The 19,955-nt window shown below is 55.5% G+C and overlaps 2 protein-coding genes across 5 annotated transcripts in view; one reads left to right on the top strand and one right to left on the bottom strand.

The window, feature by feature from the left end:
- PSKH1 (protein serine kinase H1) overlaps positions 1 to 9,756 on the top strand; it is a 72,143-nt gene extending 62,387 nt beyond the window's left edge. For 3 of the 4 annotated variants that reach the window (XM_038368183.2, XM_038368184.2, XM_038368185.2), the window contains exon 3: positions 1,916 to 9,756. In XM_038368183.2, the coding sequence (XP_038224111.1) occupies positions 1,916 to 2,233 (318 nt within the window). In that variant the 3' untranslated portion in view covers positions 2,234 to 9,756. The remainder of the gene's footprint in view (positions 1 to 1,915) is intronic. The other variant, XM_043494769.1, reaches the window with a different exon arrangement.
- A 4,538-nt stretch (positions 9,757 to 14,294) lies between these two features.
- Positions 14,295 to 19,711, bottom strand: CTRL (chymotrypsin like). Its single transcript, XM_038368545.2, has 7 exons — positions 19,660 to 19,711; positions 18,510 to 18,613; positions 17,232 to 17,311; positions 16,438 to 16,519; positions 15,649 to 15,829; positions 15,067 to 15,200; positions 14,295 to 14,541 (listed from the first exon to the last, which is right to left on the bottom strand). The coding sequence occupies exons 1-7, from the start codon at positions 19,709 to 19,711 to the stop codon at positions 14,380 to 14,382; spliced, it is 795 nt and encodes a 264-aa protein (XP_038224473.1). The 3' UTR covers positions 14,295 to 14,379.
- Between the last annotated feature and the right edge of the window lie 244 nt (positions 19,712 to 19,955).

The following is a 19,955-nucleotide window of genomic DNA, read 5'->3' as shown; positions in this document are numbered from 1 at the left end:
GGTTCAGCTGAAGACCTGCCTTGTCTTAGGTTTGAGTCTGATGTGGAGCGCAGCTCCTGGTCACTAGCGATGCTCCTTGTGAGGCAGGGAGCTGGAGAGGGATTGTGACTCTTGGCGAGGGCGTGTCCAAGTCACAATCCTTCTGGAGCAGGGCAGGCTACGTGCTCTTTTTTTTTTTTTTTTTTTTCCTTTTTTTCAGGGCTGTGCCTAAAGGTGCGGTCTTGCCACCAGTATGCATTTGTGGTTGGGTGCTGAAACGTAGTGGCTCTTGGCAGAGAAATAAAGCTTTGGGTGGGGAGATGAGTCATTTCCCTGCTGGAGCTGTCCAGCATCTGAGTAAACAAGGCACTCTGAGTGACCTCAAAAGGTATTGTCATTCACACACATTCAAACCAGAGTAATTTACTCAAAGTAACAGTGACAGGAATTGGGGCGCCTTGGGTGAGATCAGAAAAGTTTATTCTTAAAAACATGAACAAATATTTTTAATTTTGTAATTGTCATGTTAGACGGTGACATCTGAAAATCTAGAATAAGACTAGGGCTAAGACTAAGTAATACATCATTGGTGCATATAAGAAATTGGGAGTAACCTGCTTCAGCCTTGCATTGCATGGGGGGGGGCGTGTGTATGTATCCGTGTGAGAGAGAGCGTGCAAACATGGGCAGTATTAATACCCCCTCAGTTTTGATTTACATCAGTCTATCCTGAGATTTCTTAGGTATGCGACTGAAAAGAAGAGCAGAGTGAGTTATGGGAACATGCATTGACAGACAATCACATGTGGTTCCTTTTTTATGTTCATGGAGGCATGTTTTGGGCCTGTGGCCAATACTGGTTTAATCAGCAAACACAATCTGTTTCTGCAGCAACTAAAAGAATTTCAGGTGGAAGCACAGTGGTGTATAAAGGCTAGACCATGTCATCAGGGAACAGAAACAATTGTGCATGCTTTAGTCACAGGGTTTGAATGGTGAATTCCACATTTCTAATACTCAAGCAGATACTTTCCGTGGGTTATTCATTAACAGCTCATAGGTCGAAATTTGGTCAGATAAATTATTTATCCCCAGAACTGAAAAATGAACAGATTTCTAGAAATCACACGCTGCCAGTGGGCAGGAAAAAGGCTAAATTCACAGGAGCCTTTGTTCACAACAAACCATTCAGCTGACCAGGCTGACGAACATTTAATGAGCGGGCTCTGTCAAGTGGGGAAGATGAATTTCAGGGAAGCAGGGACTCTGACTATGCAGAATGGTGGGAGGCTTTTCTGAGATTCTGTTGAAGTGTGACACATCGGAGCAACTGGCTGTCGTAGCAGGGGGGTCGGATCAGCAGGGTCAGGGTTATTTGAAATGTACGTTTGTCAGTTTTAAAGAAATTGTGCCCCCCAAAACAACATACTGAAAGGATTGTAACCCCGGCCCAGACCACTAGCATGGAATGTAAAGCTAAAGGGTCGCATCCTCCACCATAGCTCCACTGGTGCCATACTGATTTCCCACCAGCTGAGAACCAGGCCCAAATATGTGTTTTGTTGGTAAGGGCCAGTGGCCTGCAGAGCAGGGGAACAGAAGTCAAGATCTGGCTGGTGCCTTCAGTCTTTGGGGCTCAGAGTCCCGCAGAGGAGGAGGAACGGTGATCTGCGGTTGACCCCGTTCGGCAGTGTCATTTGGTGGGGGCTGACAGAAGCTTCCGATGCTCTGTGGCCTGACACCACGCTAGTTTATAACTTCAGGACTTGAGGATGGATGAGTGAGGGGAAGTGCCCTGGGGATGCCTACAAGTGAAATAAATCAGTGCTCGGCACTCAGGGGCGTGGCTGGCCCTCCTTGGGCGGGGAGAGGTGATGCTTGTCTAACGAAGTAATGGGGAATATTGTGTTCTCATAATTTCCTTTTAATTTTTCAGCCCTGGCCCAGCGTGTCCAATCTGGCCAAGGACTTCATTGATCGCCTGCTCACAGTGGATCCCAGTGACAGGATGACAGCTCTTCAAGCCTTAAAGCACCCCTGGGTAGTCAGCATGGCAGCCTCCTCATCCATGAAGAACCTTCATCGCTCCATCTCTCAGAACCTCCTCAAGAGGGCGTCCTCTCGCTGCCAAAGCACCAAATCGGCCCAGTCCACACGCTCCAGCCGTTCCACCAAATCCAATAAGTCGCGGCGGGTACGGGAACGGGAGCTGCGGGAGCTCAACCTGCGCTACCAGCAGCAATACAATGGTTGAGAACTCAACAGGAAACTGCCAGTTGTCTTCCCAGGAGCACTTCCTCTGGTGCAGGTGTGCAATGTTCCCACTCGGCAGGGAATACCTAGGCTCCTCCTGCAGGAGTGACCCTACATGTGCACGAAGCTCGTGGGAAATGGAACCTTTGCACCCCAGCCCCCCACAATGGTCACTCCTCACTTGGATGGGCTGCATTTCGGAGCTTGGTGCAGGAAGTGGAGCAGTGAAAGCCTTTCTTGTGCTCATTCAGGTCCAGAGTGAAGGTCAAAGTTCAGGGCCTCAAGTACTCAGCAAATTAGGGAGCCACAAAGAGAAAAGCCCCCTCCCCAGCCCAGGAGTTTGGCTGCCTTTAGTTATTTATTGATTCCAGATTAAGTCCCTATACATGCTTGGACAGTATTTATATTGGACTTCATGATGCCTTTCCATTGATGCTGGTGGGAGTCACACGCACAGCTAGGGTTGGAATTGCTGTGACTCAGTGAGGACCATGAAGCAGAGAGGTTTCCCCCCAAAGGCCCCGGTGACTGTGACAGCGTCACAGGTTATTCATGCTGGTTAAGGATTGATTGTAGTATCGGCGCCCTGGAGCACAGATCATCTGCAGTCACAATTCCCCTTTGCCCTGACTGCAGGTTCCTAACTGTGGGGAGGAGAGAGGATGAGAATCCTGCAGGAGCAAGACGCTTCACAGGACACCTTTTAAAAACGTGTTTTCTAAAGCAAACCCCGTGGCTAACCCTGACCCCCACCCCCGCGCTAGCACTCAGGAAGATCTGATCTCTGTCTCGGGAAGTGTAAGGCTTGTGAGCCAGTGCAGAGCAGCTGAGGCAGGCACAAAGGGAGGGTGCGGAGGTGTCAGGAGAGGCCACTTTGGACATATTTTGAGGCAAAAAGCACGAGGACAAATGGAAGCAGAGGTTGGTGCTGGCAGGGGCCCTTCTGATCTGGGCGTCCTCAGAGGCGAGCTGGCGTTCCTTCTTGCTGCTGGGTTTAAGGGTTTTGGATTCTCACCCTAATGTTGCACCATGGACCTGACGGATGGTTCCAACTGTGCCCCGTTACCAGGCCAAAACTGTGAATGCCCCAGCCATTACCCACTGCCTCCCATTCGGCCATGCACGCTGATTCTGCCTGTGCCTGGCCTGCTTGGCACCCCAGGCCTGCCTTTGGATAGCTTCAGGGCAGGCTACGGTGTGCACAAGGGAGTGGGATGGGGCAGTCATGTCACCACAGAAACACCTTGTTAACACTGGGATGGGAGCCTTTCCTACCAGATACTCAACCTGGAGCATCAGCCCTGGTTACACGTGCCAGGCCTCAGGAAGCACTACTCCAGGCGCTCCCTGCTCTGTCGGGTCACTCGGGTTCTTATTTTCCTCTTTGGACTTAAGGCAGAGTCATTTCTGCCATGACCTTGTGCAGGGTGTGTCATTCCCTATGGTAGAAGGCGCTAAAACCCTGATCTCCAGAGTCCCAGACCCCACTGCCTTACCCACAAGTCCTTCCAAAGGCTTTCTCCTCCCTTGTGTAGGATAAATGAAGCTGCAGAAAAGGCCAGGTTGCCACGTGCTGAGTTCTGGTGTAATCCAATGTGTTCCCTCCCCGTCTCTGTTCCTGACTGGGACAGAATCTGTGGGAACATCTGTCTCACCCAGGAGAGTCTTCCCCCCAGGCTGGCAGTCATTACTCTTCAGAACGCTGCAGCCATAGAGCCCATTTCCTTGGCAATTGAGTTATCATGGGATACATCATCCAGAAAGGTCCAGTGTGACATCACTTGTGGCAGATGTAGGGCCTAATATGGGAAACAAAATTCCTTTATAGAGGTCGTATCCGCTCTGGACAAAGCCAGTTCTTGGTGACTCAGCGTGAGGCTCACAAGGTCTGTCTTGCTTTCAGGTGTGCATGTGACATTGCACGATGGCGTGACCCAGGCCTTGCATCTGTGATGCAGGCTGCGATCCTGAGACCAACTGGCCTCTTGCTGGTTTGATTAGTGTCCCTCTAAAGAGAGACAGGATGATTCCACACTCTTTCTGGGCTTCTTGCAAGCAGAGCTCCAGTTCTCACCGATGCAACCTGGTCTCTTCCATGGGGAAACCTCTGAGTACACTTGGGCACACACAACAGGAGCAGTGCAGATCATCGTGTTGGCCATTCACCTCTTGGTTTCAGTTGGGTGGCTCACCTCCTCTTAGTTCTAACACGCTTATGCCCAGACAGTAGCCATATGTAAGCAAAGAGGGGACAGTGGAGGTTTCCTGGAGGGAGAGGTAGTCCAAGCTCCTCTTGGAACCTCCCACCCCAGCAGAGGCTAGTGGCAGGAATCTCACTAGCTGAGTGCAGGTTACAAAAGTAGCTTGGGCTGGGTTGTCTCTGAAAATGTGCTGCAGTCGCAGATAGTTCTGCTAATGAGGCCAGTTAGTCTGCTGTGCTTTTGAGCAGCTGTGCACATGCCCTCGATCTGCTGTGCTGGAATTCTGCCTTGCATACTCTCTGGACTCTCTGCCTTTGTCTATTTCACGCAAGCATCTCAACTCCCTCGATCTGACCTGAGACTCGGGAGTTTCTCCCTTCAGAAATGTCTCATTTGTGGATTTCACAGGTTAAACACTGCCCCCATTCTCCCACAATCTGCCTAGGAGTCCCTGCATGCATTTTACCTGTCTCCCTCTTTCCCCTCTTAACTAGGATTCTTGAGTTTTGGCCTAGTGTGAGGTTGGGACACTTGCTCCAGTATTGAATAATCTCATAAATAACGCAGTAATTGTGTATCTGTGCCCGGGGTGAGGTCTGCATCTCACTTGTCTGGGAGCTCTCTGGGACACAGTGTACCCAGAGAGAAATCTCCTGCTCAGTAAGTGAAAATTGCCCCTCTCCCCGCATTTGACAGTGAAATATGACTGAAGTTAGGGTGACACCTAGTGGCAAATCGCAGTATATCGTCTTGCAGAGAGAGAGCCCATTGCGTTTCGTTTCCTTATAGTTACGAGTGAGGCATCTCCGTGTTTGGTATGCAGGGGACTTGGTGAGGTTCTAGGGGGCGTGTTCTCAATCTGATCAGACGGAGCTGTCAGAGCCATTGAATAATTCTTGTCTTTAACATGAGTGCACCTCTCTTTTTATTCCTTTGGCGAAACTGCCCAGATTATAATGCCCAGTTTTCTGTCCCCTGACTGGACGTTGTCCATAGCAGAGCAGCATATTGGACTGGCAAGGCAGGGGAATGATTCTTGGCCATGTGTGCTTGAACCATTGGCACAGAAATTGTGATACACTAGCGTCTGAATTCCAGTTAGGAGTATTTCTGTCTGCCACTGGGCTCTCCTCAGATGTCTGAGCAGAATCGTTACAGTTACGCTACTTGACATCTCTGATAGCCGCCCCAGCCTTTCCCTCTATCTGCGTATGGCCCAGTGTTTGCTGTCATAGAGTGCTAGGCTTGTGGAGTCACACAAATAGTGAAGGTAGCTAGCTGGTTATTTGAGGGGCTAATGCAGGGGTAGAAGGGCAGAGAGCTCCTTGACTCCCTCTTTCCACCTGTACCAGGAGAACATTAGCTTGTGAATGTTTCATTTGCATTTTGCACCTGAAAAGGTTTTTCTGCCCAACCATGCTCTCTTCCCTGGGGGAGAAGTGGTTGGATTATTTGTACACATGGAGAATTGGATGAATTTGTCCCTTCTGTTCCCGAATCATTGATTTTTACAATTGTGCTCTTTGTAACTGCTCAGCAAACTGCTCCTGGGAACGAATTTTAGCCAACAGGTTGTTCGAAAACTTCACTTTGGCTGCTTTGCTATTCGTTATCCTTGGTGTGTGATTGGTCACCTAAGTCACGTGACATTGTTTGCTCCTCCTGTAAACAGGAGAGTAGTGCCTAAGGAGTGACAAGCTGTCTTCTCCTCATGTGGTTATGGGTATAGGTCTGAAGAGCAGCCACTTGCCACATACGAGTGCAAATAAATGTTCACATGGACAAAGGCAGGAAGCTGGCTGAATAGGACATCTGTTCAGTCTTCCATTGCCTGCTAGTGAACACCAGCATCCAACTAGTTCTGCCCTGTTGCAGAAATCTCATGGGATGTGAGGAGAAAGCTGAAAGTAAACAGACTGAGACTGGAAGCAATCACTTGGTGTGACCTAGTATATTGTCCTCCTGGGACCAGCTCTCAAATTGCTGCTTTCCACCCTATTCCCTGGGAAATGCTCCTTTAAGGAGTGAAGGGAAATACATGTGTCTGTTGGAACTTAGCAATACTGTGTGAAATGGTCTCTTCACTCTGACAAGGAGTTTCAGCTTGCTTGCTCTTTCGCAGGATGTGGATCTGGCTTTGCAGAATGCTGTCCGTTGGATCCTTTATATTTTGGAGCATTAGTGGAAATAACAAAGGGCTTCCAAGGAGAACAGTAGGTGGGCTGCAAACAGAGAATGCGACTTTGGATCCCACTTATGAATGTATTGGAGATGGACTTTCCGAAAGCCTTTGACAAGGTCCCTCATCAAAGGTTCTTAAGCAAACTATGCAGTCATGGCGTAAGAGGGAAGGTCCTCTCATGGTTTAAAAAATGGGAAACAAAGTGTTGGAATAAGTAGTCAGTTTTCATACTAGAGAGAGGTAAAGAGCTGTGTCCCCCAGGGATCTGTACTGGGACCCGCGCTGTTCAACACATTCACAAATGATCTGGGAAAGGGGGTGAATAGGGAGGAGGCAAAATTTGCAGATGATACAAAATTACTCGAAGAGTTACTTGTGAAGGCCAAAATTATAATTGGGTTAAAAAATGGCTATTAGCCAAAATGGTCATGGACGCAGCCATGATTAGTCTACTCCTGACCCCTCCCAATGCAACGCCAGGCAGCTAAATGCCAAGCTGATGCAGAAGAGGTCAGTGCTGCTTCATGAAGTATTCCAAAATAATGGTGATATCTTACATAATATTCAGATTGCAGTAGAACCCAGTAGCCCCTGTCAGGTTCAGGGCTCCATTGTACTCGGAGCTATGCAAACACAGATGAAGGCATGGCCTCTGCTCCCACAAGCTTTACAGGTTTAAGAAGTAGATGAGATCAGCTAGGGAGTGCTGGTGTGCTGCTTTGGGTGGTGACTTGGAAACCAGCTGCAATGAAGTTCCTGCAACAGGTTTAGGAATAAAAAGCCTGCAGACATTCTAACTCCTTTGGGCTGGGTGGTCTAGTTCTTCTAATGTCTTCTCTGGTAACTTTCCATTGCTTCTTCCTTCCTCCTCCTCCATCCTGCTCCTTGTCCCACATTTTGGACTCTGTGCTCTGCCATGTGGACATGTTTGGTTGAAATACTGATGCCTGACATACTGTATTAGGGCTGTGGGGAGACTGAGGCTGGGCGCAAAGACATGCACTTCTCTAGTGACCCAGCACTTACAGTAAAGAGAGTTTTTAATATCCTCATGTGGCCTCCAAAATGATTGTGGCTGATCTGGGCAGGACAGCAGGCTCTGTCTCTCTCTGATGCCTTCATCAGAATCTAGGCTAACAATGTGCATGAAGTGAGGCGCTTGGCCTAAAAACCATGGAGTGATGTTGAATTTACTGTTTCTCGGCTCTGGGCTCACTAAAGAGACCCCACATCACCTACTGATTATTGAAAAGGGCTTCAAGTCCACAAGCGTGGCTCCTTTCTGGAGTGGCAGCTTGGTGGAGCCAGCTCTTTGGCTAGTCCCATTAAAGCTGCCCTGTTGACTGCAGTATTTTGCCATAGATGCCAAGATACAGCTATGGGGCAGATTGTTCCCTGTGGCCAGACTCTGCTCGTGCCAGGGGAGGAGAGGTGGACAGAGCTCTGCTCTGCCATGAAGGGGGAGCAGCTGGCATAGGAAGATGCTGTGTCACCTCTGCCAGTTTCATGCTAGCAGAGGGTACACTGCACAAGAGAAATTGCCCGCTGCCAACCTCTGACCAAAATACAGTCATTATGTGATGTCTGAGCTGCACAGTAACAGACCCGGAGGATCTGGTCCAATATCTTGAAGAACCAGCCAGTCCCATTCAGGGGAGCACCTGGACTCTCCTAGGGGCATGCTGCCCTCATTAATGTTTACAGTAGGATGGGAAGGGCCAGGATCAGTAACAATTCTTGTATTGCTACCAAAGTGCCCACCCAGAACAGGAGCATCCCTGTCTCTGGTCACAGCTCGGGCCCATAGATCATCTCTCCTCAGTACCTGCCTTCTCTTTATCCAGGACCCGTCTGGTAGGAAGGAGATAGCTTCATGTCAGAATATAACCCCTCTTGTCCCTTATGCAAACCAACCACCCAACCCAGCTTGGTGTGTGGGTAATGCAGCCCTGCTGAGGCCATGTTACATCTTACATGACGTCCTCCTGCAAACTCTGACTTTTGATTCATAGCTCACGTTCATCTGATTTGCAGTAATATTAAAAATCCTTAATAGTGTGCGACTAGAAGAGACGGGAGCCAACAGTGGCTTCCTAGAGAATCAAACACTTGGAAAGCATTACAGAAACTGCTCCTTACTGCACACTGAAAGGGCTGTTGCATGTGCCTAGTGGGCATCTGTATGTGTGTGTCACACATGCCCTTGCAGTTTCCAAATCTGTATCTCTTGAAAAACTATCACTAAGTGCCTGTGCTATTTGGTGCCTCGTACCAGACTTTGTGTGGACTATGTTGATGCTCTCCCGATCATGAGGCTTCTGCTGCTTTGTCCAAACTATTCATCTCCACCCCCAGAAAGCTTAGATAACTATGCAGCCTTTTAACGCTACAGGGGCATGTGCCTGTGGGTCAGACATGTGCGTTATTGAGCAGGGGCGTTGCCAAAGACGTGCAATAGAAAGGGCGTTCTCTGGTGGTGCTGCGAGCCCAGAGCACAGCTTTGTCCCTTGCCGCTCTGACCGCTCCCTTGGTGAACAGTGCCTGGAAGGAGAGGCCATTGCCTGCCTGACAATATTCCCTTCTCCATCTGCATTTCCCTCTGTCCTCCTATGCACAACATACTGTAGATTCTCTCCTCAGTACCAGACGAGCTGCTGGCTGCTGCTCTGAGAACTTTGCACTGTGGTTGCTTTTTGACTGTGGAAGAAATCTGGGCCAAATGTAGGTACCCGATAGGCAGAACACCTGCCATGAGCACACATGAAGATGCTGTGATCCTTTCTGTTACCTTTCATAACACAAAGATGCCTCTTGGAAGCCCTCAGGACAGGAGGTCTTGACGTGCTGGCTCCAGTTTTGTTGCCAGGTCGTCCCTTGCCACATAGGAGCTGCTGAAGGTACTCGCATCATGTCCCACTTTATCTCCTCTCAAAAGGATGCGCTGTTTGTCTTGAGAAGTATCTGGTTCTGTGATTTGCCTTTGATTCCTTTTGTACACTAAGGAATCTCTTGTAGAGTGAGATCTGATCCATGGTAATTACCCTGTAATGTTAAAATGAGTGTATAGAATTATTTATTTTGTGTATCCAGTCTGTTAAATGTGTAAATGTATCTGGTGTATCCAATAAACCTTTTGTCCTCATTCCCTGGCTGGGGCCTGCTCTCTGCCGGACACCCAAAGGAGGGGGCTTTTATGGGGTTACAGTTGCTGAATGTATCTGGGGCTGAGTGATGCCTACCTGCACTCCACTCCTCTCCCAAACACACCAGGTGCGGTAGTGAGTCGGGGACCCTTTACGAGGAGATCTTGCTACTTCTCTTAAGGAAACGTTGCATTGTCCCCATTAAAATAATAGTGGTTGCCATTTCTGTAGGCTGTCTTCAGCCAAGGATCTGCAAGCATTTGGCAATGGAGGGAAGGCCTACGGAGGTGAGATCTTCAAAGGTCTCAAAGGGAGTTAGGCACCCATCTCTCACTGAAAGCCAATGGAGTTGGGTCTCCTTCAATGTGCTCTTCGTGCTGTCTGGGCAGGACCTAGGATTGTGTGTTTGCGGAAGTGCACAGCAGATCTTTGGGTGCTCACCATTATTGCCAATAGATAACCTGGTGTCCATGAGCAGCCCTAGCCAGTAGCACGAAGTCTTGGCTTCATCTTCTGCCCTTCCCATGAGGCACTCAGCCCTCTCCTAGGCAGCTCTGGCTGGCTGGGCATTCTCCAGTAGATAGGAGCTCCCCTTCTTGCTTTGATCCTATTGCTCCTGTGTCACCCTGATTGCCTCCAAGGAGGCCGAAGGGCAGACACCCTGAGTTGGTAGCAGGTTCACCTCTGCCCTGAGCTCTTTGTCTCCTCATCTCTCATCCCGCCAGCCCCCGCTCAGGGCGGCTGCTCTTCAGCAGGCTCCCTCCATTGTCGCTCCTTCTGGTAAAGGGGGCCCAGGTGTGAACCCCCATTCCAGGTGGAGCTGCAGCACAGCCCTAGAGAAAGATGCTGGCCCTGGCCCGGTGCGACTGCCTACGCAGCCCTCCACCACACAGGCCTTTACAAACCCCTGTCTCTGTTGCTCCCCATTAGTACCTGTATGTCGGCCATTGCTGCTTGCTGGGATTGCCTCAGAGCTGTTAGCTGCCTTTCCCCAGGATGTCTCATTGGATCAGTTCCTGCCCCTAGGTCCTGCTGGATAGCTCTCTCGCCTGATTCTCCAAGCTCCGGAGATGCTAAAGGAACCAGTCCAAAGCTTGCTCCCTGCGGTGGCCCCCAACCCCTTCCTGCTGACAGGCACTTGGCTGCCTAAAGGCCTTGTCTAGTCCATGACAAGCTGGAAGCTTATGGGTTTTGAAATGAAGATGATGTGAGATAGCTGCTGGCCCCGATCCTGTGCTCCCACCCCTTTCACTCGATAGCTCTGCTAAACACAAGCAGGCATCTTCCTCTGGCCTGATGTTTCCATTCCCAGCAGGGAGCCCAATGTGTAGCTACTAGCCTGCAGGGCAAGGATCTTCCCATGCTCCTCTGCTCTGCTCTCTTGTTGCCCAACAGGGAAGTCCTAGCACCCCTGCCCCAAGCTGGGACACCCTGCCCTGCCCCACCCCAGGATGCTGGGAGCTGGGTCCTGGCTCTGGTATAAATAAATGCACTGATGCCAGTGGTAGGAGACTCTAATGAGCAGACTGTATATCCTCTAGGGCTAACCCAGGCAAAGCAGCTGGGGACTCCTCGCTTATGCTTAAAAACCCTTGCCCCTCAGCATTCAAGCAGAATAGGAATAGTAAGTTCTCCTTTTTTATTGTCTTCCCCCAGCATGAAGACACGTTCCTTCTTCCAGGCGGTGGGGGAAGCAGTCAGCAGTCTTTTGTGCACAATGGCTTGTCTGATGGCTATAGACCTTGTGTTGGGGAGGAGGTGACACCTCTTGTGGTGAATGAGTGTTCACACTTGGGCTTCTCCCCTGACTGTGGGCCATTCACAGGCTTAGGAAACGTTTTTATGGTTATGAAGCAAACATTTCAACCTTACCTGATAACATGGGCTACAGATAGGATAAGTAGGATTAATACATGCAGCATCCTACTAGCATTTCATAAAGACTATGCACATTGTTATAACCGTCTGTTCTAACTTCACACAGGCGAGCCAGATGGGGTTCCAGCTCTGCATTTGTCAATGGTCAGTAAGGCCTCAGGCCGTGGCGTGAGCTGGCACTTGGTCTGCTAGTGTCACAAAGGGGTCATGATGTACTAAGCCAGATGCCTTGGAGGAACCCAAATATACAGTATCAGCACAGTTCCTTTTACCAACCAGCCCTGCAATCTTGTCAAGCAATGATCACAGGTTTGTTGGACAGACCTATCTTCTGGGGACCCAGGCCAGCTGGCTGCCATATCAACAAAGAGCCAGAGGCTGAAAGTTGGGTCCTGAATTAGCCGATTCATTAGGTTACATGGGACTGACATCAGGCTAACCCGTCTGTAGTGCCCTGAGTCATCCCTATTAAATGTGGGAACTATGTTAGCAGGCTGCTGGTCCTCTGGCGTGTCCCCCAGCTGGCTCAGTGGTTCCTTCAAACCTCTTGGATGTGAGTTTTCTGGGCCTGGTGGTTTGAAAATGGTTAATTTTAGCAAATGCTGCTTGGGGGGTGTGTGTGTATAGGGGTGGGTAAATGCCCTGGCCTGGGGGACATTGGTGGGGGGCAGTGCTGTGTAAATACCTGGCCCAGGTGTGTGTGTGTGTGGGGGGGGAGCTGCTGTGTAAATACCCAGGCCTAGGTGTGTGTATGGGGAGGGCAGGGGGTGCTGTGTAAATGCCCTGGTGTGGTGGGAGCAGGGGATGGTGTGTAAATGCCCTACCCTGGGGTGTGTGACCAGGGTTTCCTCTGGGGCTGGCTCTGGTCCCGCTGCTCCAGTTGCAGGGGAAGGCGCTAGGAACTGGGGCCCGTCCCTGGTTTTGTTCAGAGCAGAGACCTGTGATTTGGTGCCAGTGACACCAGGTTGGGCTCTGCTGGTGATTGTCACATGCCTGGTGCTCAGAGAACTGGGGGGCTGCAAGCAGCCAGTGCTGCCTCCCCTGCAGGGGGGTATCATTGTAAGCGGGGAGCTGGGGTAAGGGGTGTCATGGGGGGGAGATGAGGGCACCCATTTCCCTCCCCCTCCTGCATGGGAACAGGGCCCCTGGGCAGCCCTAGAGGCAGGAGGGGAGAGGACTGTTGCCCCTTGGTGCTTCCACCTAGTCCCGACCTCTCCCCTCTAGTCTGCCCAGCCTCCACTTGGCTCAGTCCTCCCCACCCCCTCACGTCCTGCCTAATTCCTCTGAGTCACCCCCCTGGCCTGCACGCACTGCCACAAGCCCCCCAAACACCCATAGCCCTGTAGGCTCAGAGCATCCACCCTAGGCTCAGGGCACTCTCCTGTGGTGACCAGCAGCCCCCTGCCTGGGAAACCATCTCCCCTACCAGGTGGGACTGGAGAAGCCCATGGACTGCGGGAACCAGGGGCCCATGGAGAACCAGCCTCCCGGGGCTACAAGGCAGACTCCTGGTGGCACCAGGGGCATGGCGGAGCTGACAAAGGGGCAGGGCTGGGGGGCTCTATTTTCCCGTACTGAGCCGATGTCCCTGGGGCTGTCTGTATGTACGTGGCAGCCTAGTGGGATCCCGAACTCCTGTTTTAGCTCGCCCTTTCCCTCTTTCTCCAGTGGGTCCATATGGGCTGAGCTGCCCAGAGCTGGGCTGGGCACTGCCTGGGAATCTACTCGGCACAGTGACCTTTCCTGCCCTGGGCCCCCCACTTGCACCTGCTGTGAGCAGAGGGGTGAGGGTGGCTCACAAGCCAGGCAGTAGCTCAGCAGAGCTGGAGCAAGGGCGGCTGGTACCAGAGAGGAGCCTAGAGGCTTGGGGTTCAGAGGTGGGGCCAGAAGGCCTGTGTAGACAGGCTGCCCTGAGGGTGTGGGGATGGAGTTTAAGCCTGAGAGCATGGCCCAGGGCCCATGTCCTTCAGCCAGCTCTGGCCATGCACCCCCACTTTGGTGCTCTGCTGCATCCAGCTGGGCCTGCAGATGAACAGCTGCCAAAGCGACTGCCTCACACCGAGCCCCCATCCCGTCCTGGGCAGTGGGCAAAGCAGCCTTTCCAGGGAGCATAGTCACTTGGACAGAGGGCCCTGGCCTGCACAGACCATTTCTCTTCTCCCCTGGGGCAAACCCTATCTGCTGGAGCTTCCCTGGCATGGCAGTATGGGGGCCGAACTTGAGCAGGGCCCATTGGGCTGGCCCCCTAGCATGCAGGGGGGGCATCTGTATGGCACAGCCAATTGACAGTCAGCCTCCCCCCCCCCCCGACAGGATGTGTGAGCAACACGCTGGGACTGATGACCCCCCCCCCACCTCCCCGGGGGGAAGGGCGTGTGGGCAATGCGCTGGGACTGTCAGAGAGGGCAGAGGATCTGGTCTCTCCTGAGACACCCCCCCCCCAGCTGGCTCCATTGCCCCAGGCTCCTCACACACCTGGTCCCTCCCTGCACAGCGTGGGGCTGGGCATGGGGAGCCAGGACACCCCTGGTGCTGCAGGGGCTGAGCACAGAGGAGCTGGACAAACCACCGGCTGCACAGAACAGACCCTTTATTCCTTTGTACAGAGCCTGCAGGGGAAAGTCCCGGGCTCTCAGCCAAGGGCCCCGAGCGGCTGCCCGCTGGCCCAGGCCAATACTGCCCATGCTCCCTGGCGCTCTGCGGCAAGGTGTCGGGGCCCTGGGCGGCTCTGCCCAGCCAGGCATTAGTTGGAGGCCAGGACGCTGTCGATCCAGGTGCGGAAGGCGCTGACTCGGCCGTACACGGCGGGTGTCCGGACGTTGCAGTTGCCATTTCCCCAGGAGACGATCCCAATCAGGGTCCAGGCCCCCCCTTTCAGGTACACGAGTGGGCCACCCGAGTCCCCCTGGCGAGAGAGCAGGGATGACGCGTGGTGCAAGAGAGAGGCAGTGCCTGGGCACTGGCAGGAGGAGGGCTCCCTGGGGTGCTAGCTGAGTGGTGACGAGGGCCTCTGGAGAGATCCTTCCCCCTCTCCCGCCCAGCCTGCCCTGTACCCCTCCCTGCACCCATCCACCCTGCCCTGTACCCTTCCCCATCCTGCTCTTTGCCTCTCCCCCCACCACTCCACCCTGCCCTGTGCCCCTCCCCACTCTTCTACTGAGACTGACCTGTTCATCTCCCCCCTCCTTCTCCTATGTCCATCATGCCCTGTGCCCCTCCCCCACCCATCCCGCTCTATGCCCTTCCCCCTCTTCTGCCCCTCCCCCTCTCCTCTGCTGACCCTGCCCTGTGCCCCTCCCCCATCCTCTAACCACTCTGGCCTGTGCCCCTCCCCCATCCTCTACCCACCCTGGCCTGCATCCTTCCCCTCCCCCACCCACCCTGCCCTGTGCCTAACACCCCTTGTAGGGGTGACATTACAGATCTTTACCTTGCAGGAGGAGGCACCGGCCCCCCCAGCACAGAGCATGGAGCTGGTGATGCGGCTGCCCCAGTATTGCTGGCACTGGCTCACTGTGACCAGGGGCAGGGCCACCTGCTGCAGCCGGACGGCCCCACCGTTCGCTGGGAAACAAACCCCCGATCAGGGCCAGGTGTGGAGACAGCCAGACACAGACACACAGCGAAGTAGCTGCTGGCTGCCCTGCCCTGCCCTGGCAGGATGCCCCCTGCACTGGGCTGCCCCCTACTGGGCTCTCTGTGGCATGGCTGGGGTGGGGTGCGGTTGGACCCCTCGGGCCCTGAGCACACAGCGGTGCGGGTGGCTGGATGCTGCAGCATTGGCAGCCTAGGACCCGTCCGCCCCTGCCTTCGCTCAGCTCCAGGTAGACCCCCAGCAGAGCCCTTGCCGGGCCCCAGGCCAGGCGCTGTGGTGCCCGCTGGTTTCATTGCCATGCATTGGTCTGGTGCCCCCGCGCTTGGTGCTGCATGAAGCCCATATGGGTGGGCATGAGGCACAAGCTTCCCCATGTCTGACCCCCAGTAGCCCCCCCCAGGGGCTGTGCATATGTACCGGTGCCGCTGGTCTGCCCCCAGCCAGTGGTGACGCACGTGGGGTTGGCCGACAGCGACTCGCTGGCTGTGGCCAGGCAGACGGGGGACACGCGGGTGCCCAGCTGGGCGGGGGAGGAGAGCTTCAGCAGGGTAATGTCGTTGTTCATGGTGTTGGCCTTCCAATAGGGGTGGGTGATCACCTGGATGGAGGAGGGACAAGCAGCCCTTAGCACCAGGGGCGGGGGGAGGAAGCTAGGGTCACCCTAGGGGCAATGCAGTCCCACCCCACTCGCTTGCTGGCTCCTGCCTGCCCCGGTGCTGCCCTGAGGGACAGTGCTGAGCTGGGCACCGGGCCTCCAGGCAGCTCCCCCCTCACCTCGCTAACTGCCCGTTCCCAGGGCTCCCGCGGCACTGGCCTGGGTGAGTACGAGGGACTGGGCTGCACTCCCCAAGGGCTCGCTCCAGGCCAGGGCCTCCTGGGCTCCCATCACCTGGGAACGGGCCCATCTCCAGGAGGCACAGAGAGCCTGGCCCAGGGTCGCCCAGGGAGCCCCGGGCGGAGCTGGGCAAGGAACGTGACTTGTCCCTACACCCATCCCTGCTCTGTGGAGAATGGGCTCCCATGCTGGCCATGCCACTGCCAAGCGATGCTGGGAAGGGGGTTTGCTTCTGCCAGCCCCTTTTCTTCCCCCACCAGGGCCCAGCGCCAGGCACAGAACTGGGGTGCCTGCCCCTGGGCTCTGTGGGACTGCCCAATATCTTGCCCCCCTCTCTGCAGCACCCCAGATGGTGTTCAGTGGCAACTCACCTTGGCAATGGTCTTGACCTGGACTGGCTCAGCTCCAGAGCTTCTGTCGTACTCCCCAAGGACAGCAAAGTGAGTCCCGGCTCTGCAAGGGAGAGAGCCAGTGGGGCTGGACACCTGGGGAGGGGTTGCTGAGCCCACCCCCAGGGATTTGCCCTAGTAACCTTCACTTGCACCAGGATCCCCTGGGCCCTCCAGTGGCCACCTCTGCCTGCCCCAGCCTAGGGGAGCTGCCCTGTGGCACAAGCGTCTCCTCCACTGAGCCCCAGAGGGGCCCAGAGTCCAGCCAGAGGAGATGGCACCAGGGACGCTCAGCCATGGTGGAGTGGGGGGCCCCACCCATGGCCCCTCCTCCGCAGGGGTGTTTGTTAACTGTGGATGGAGCAGCAGCGTCTGGGTCTCAGGCCCTGGGTTGGCAGTAGGGAACTGGCAGGAAGGGCTCTTCGGCTCCATTCTTCCCAGGAAAACAACCTCACCCCTGGCTAGCGGCCCAGCTTCCCGCCCCTTCCTCTTGCCAGGCCCTCGGCAATGCCCCAGCTCTGGAACCCTCTGCTCACCTGGAGAGCAGAGCCATGATCCTACCCCTGCCCTTTGGTCTTATCTCTGCGCCCAGCTCCCCCAGGCCCCCGGCTTGCTCTGCTTAGCCCAAGGTGCCCCGCTGCCCTGCTGGGACTGGGTGTGGGGAAGCTGGGGGGTCTCGCTCACTGGGGCTATCCTTGTGCCCCGGTGGAGCTGTGGCACCAGCCAACGCAGAGCGGCTCCAGCGACTGGCCTGGCCTGCAGCACCGTCTCCTTACCTGACTTTGCAGTGGGCAGCTGTCACCACCCAGTTCTGGTTGATTAGGGAGCCACCACAGAAGTGGAAGTTGGTGCTGGTCTGGAATGAGAATGGCGCGGAGGAGAGGGAGCCTGGGATGGGCTGAGGGACTCACCCTGGCATGTTGCCCAGCACTCCAGGCCCGGGGGGGGCCCTGAGCTGCCTGACTGCAGATTGGCACTTAGCCTGGCATTGGCAGGCTCTGCCTCTGGGTCGCTGGCACCACCACAAACCAAAATGCCATCCAGAGCTTCCTGCAGGCTGGGAGCAGCGTCCGGCCCCTGGGCATGGGGCCCAGCTCCCTCCATTATTCCTCCTTCCTGGCAGTCCCTGGGATCACGGCCCGGTCCCCACAGGCCATGGCAGGTTCCTGGGGATCCCACTGCAGCCATCGTGGACCCCGCCAGGCCCAGGGCCAAATGCCTGCTTAGCACTCCTCCCTCCTAGCGGCGCTGTCCCAGCCTAGCCGAGCATGCCCAGCTGGAGGGCACAATGCAATGGGTGCGCTAGTTGGGCCCTGCACGCTCGGGGCTTTCCAAGCGATCGCCCTGGCGGTGCCACTTCCCAGGCTTGGGTGCTGCAGGCAGGGCTTGTATCTGCACTAGCCAAATTGCTTTGGATTTCTTCCTAAGATGCGGCCAGGACCACGAAAGGCCCTGCTACGATGGGAGATTCCCAAGCACCTGCTGGTCCTGCTCCATTGGCCCTGGGCAGCACTTTTTAGCTCTAATTCCAGAGTGGATGAACTGGCCTGTGAATTAGCCAGGCCATTGACCATCCCGGGGGACCCCGGCCTGAGCTGATCCCATAGCTTAACCCTGACAGCTGGAATTTCCCACCCTTTGAATGCATCTTATTTAGGGTGGGAAATTCCTTGATCAGTTTTGTCAAACAAGCGGGATGCAGAGGAACATGCGGGGGGAGGGGGACCGTGATACCAGCCCCTGGGAGGGGGGACAGGGCTTGGGCAGGGGGCAGGCAGGGCTCGAGCAAGTAGCAACGCCAGCCCCATGCAGGCTGGGGTGCTCGGGTCCTCCCCTCTGACCCATGCCATTAGAACAGTGATGGGGCAGTCCAGCCTGGGGGCTTCCTGCACTGACCCAGCCCAGACCCTGCAAGCCAGCGCTGCCCAGCAGGGCCCTGGGTGAGGTCTGTGCTGCGCAGCATGTCAGACTGGGGCAGTTGGGCTCTGAGCTGGTGCCCAGGCCCCTGTCCTTGCCTTGCCTGGCACAGGGCCACCATGAGGAGTGAGCGTTACCTGCAGGGACACTTGCCAAGGCCAGGAGCCGGGCACCGCGTTCTCCCCATTGACGATTCTCTGCAAGTTGCTCATGACTGGTCTGATTGCGGGGACCCCACAGCCTGGAGATCGAAAACCAGCCCTGCTCAGCGTCTAGGGAGCTTGCTCAGCAGCCACTGCTGGGCTCAGGCCAGTCCCAATCTGCAGGGGCAAGCTCCCTGTGGGGGCTGGTGGTCACTGAGGGGTCTGGATGAGTCACCTGGGGGCTGGTGGTCACTGAGGGGGCTGGGCGAGCTGCCTGTGGGGTCTGGGTGAGTCACTTGGGGGATGGCGGTCACCGAGGGGGCTGGGCAAGCTGCCCGTGGGGCTGGTGGTCACTGAGGGGTCTGGGTGAGTCACCTGAGGGCTGGCGGTCACCGAGTGATCTGGGTGAGCTCCCTGAGGGGTCTGGGATCTGGCGGTCACCGAGAGGTCAGGGCGCACTGCCTGTGGGTCTGGCACCAAGGGGTCCGGGCAAGCTGCCCATGGGGCTGGCAGTAACTGAGGGACTGGGCGCACCGCCCATGGGGCTGGCAGTCACTGAGGGGTCTGGGTGCACCACCCGTGGGCGGTGGGGGTCCTGGCTGGGTCAGAGGGGCCGTGCCAGTCTCCCCAGCCGTGGGGCTCAGTGCACAGTAGGTATTGCTGTCACAACAGGAAGGCTGGTCCCCTTGGCAGCTGGCTGAGCAGAGCAGGGGAGCCCCTCTGGCAGTGTCCTCTTGGACAGGAGTGCAGCTGGGAGGGGGGCAGCTGGCACCCAGGCAGTGCCAGGCTGAGGACACCTTGTCTGTGTGAACAGGTGCTGCCCGGGGACTGCCACAGGTCCCCTGGCGCTAACAGGGCAGCAGTACCTAGCACTGCCCCATGGGGGTCCCACGGAGCTGTCTCCACACAGGCCAAAGGGGCAGATTGGCAGTTCGCTGGCCCATTTACCTGCATAGCCCAGGCTCAGTGTCCCTGCTCAGTGGCTACACCCGGCTCCCAGCATCTCCTTTCGCTTCCACCACGGCCAATCTGGAGAGGCCCAGTGGCAGGACACTGCACCAGGGACTGCCCCTGCGCTCAGTCAGGCTCCAGCTGAGGTGCCTTGGGGGCACGGTCGCAGAGCCCGCAGATGCGCATCGCTTACCAGAGGCGCTTGCCAGGAGGGCCAGGCAGAGAGCCGCGTGCAGGAAAGCCATGCTGGGTCAGTGCTCACAGCTGTGCCAGACTGCCCAGAGCCATGCGCTTTATACCCTCTGGGCACCCTGGGACTGCCTGTCACACGTGGAGCAGGGCTGGGCATCTGTCCCGCTTGCTCCACCCAGGCCTTGAGCGGAAAGTGACAGGCCAAATATAGCATCTCCTTGCACCCGCTGCCCTGGGTGCGCTGCTAGGAGCAGGTGTCGGCTGGCAGGGGGTGTGCATCCAGGCGAGAGAGTGCAC

Source organism: Dermochelys coriacea, chromosome 12 (assembly GCF_009764565.3).
Source record: "Dermochelys coriacea isolate rDerCor1 chromosome 12, rDerCor1.pri.v4, whole genome shotgun sequence".
Taxonomy (NCBI): domain Eukaryota; kingdom Metazoa; phylum Chordata; order Testudines; family Dermochelyidae; genus Dermochelys; species Dermochelys coriacea.
The sequence above is the reverse complement of the archived record's forward strand: the minus strand, read 5'-3'. Positions and strand labels throughout refer to the sequence as shown.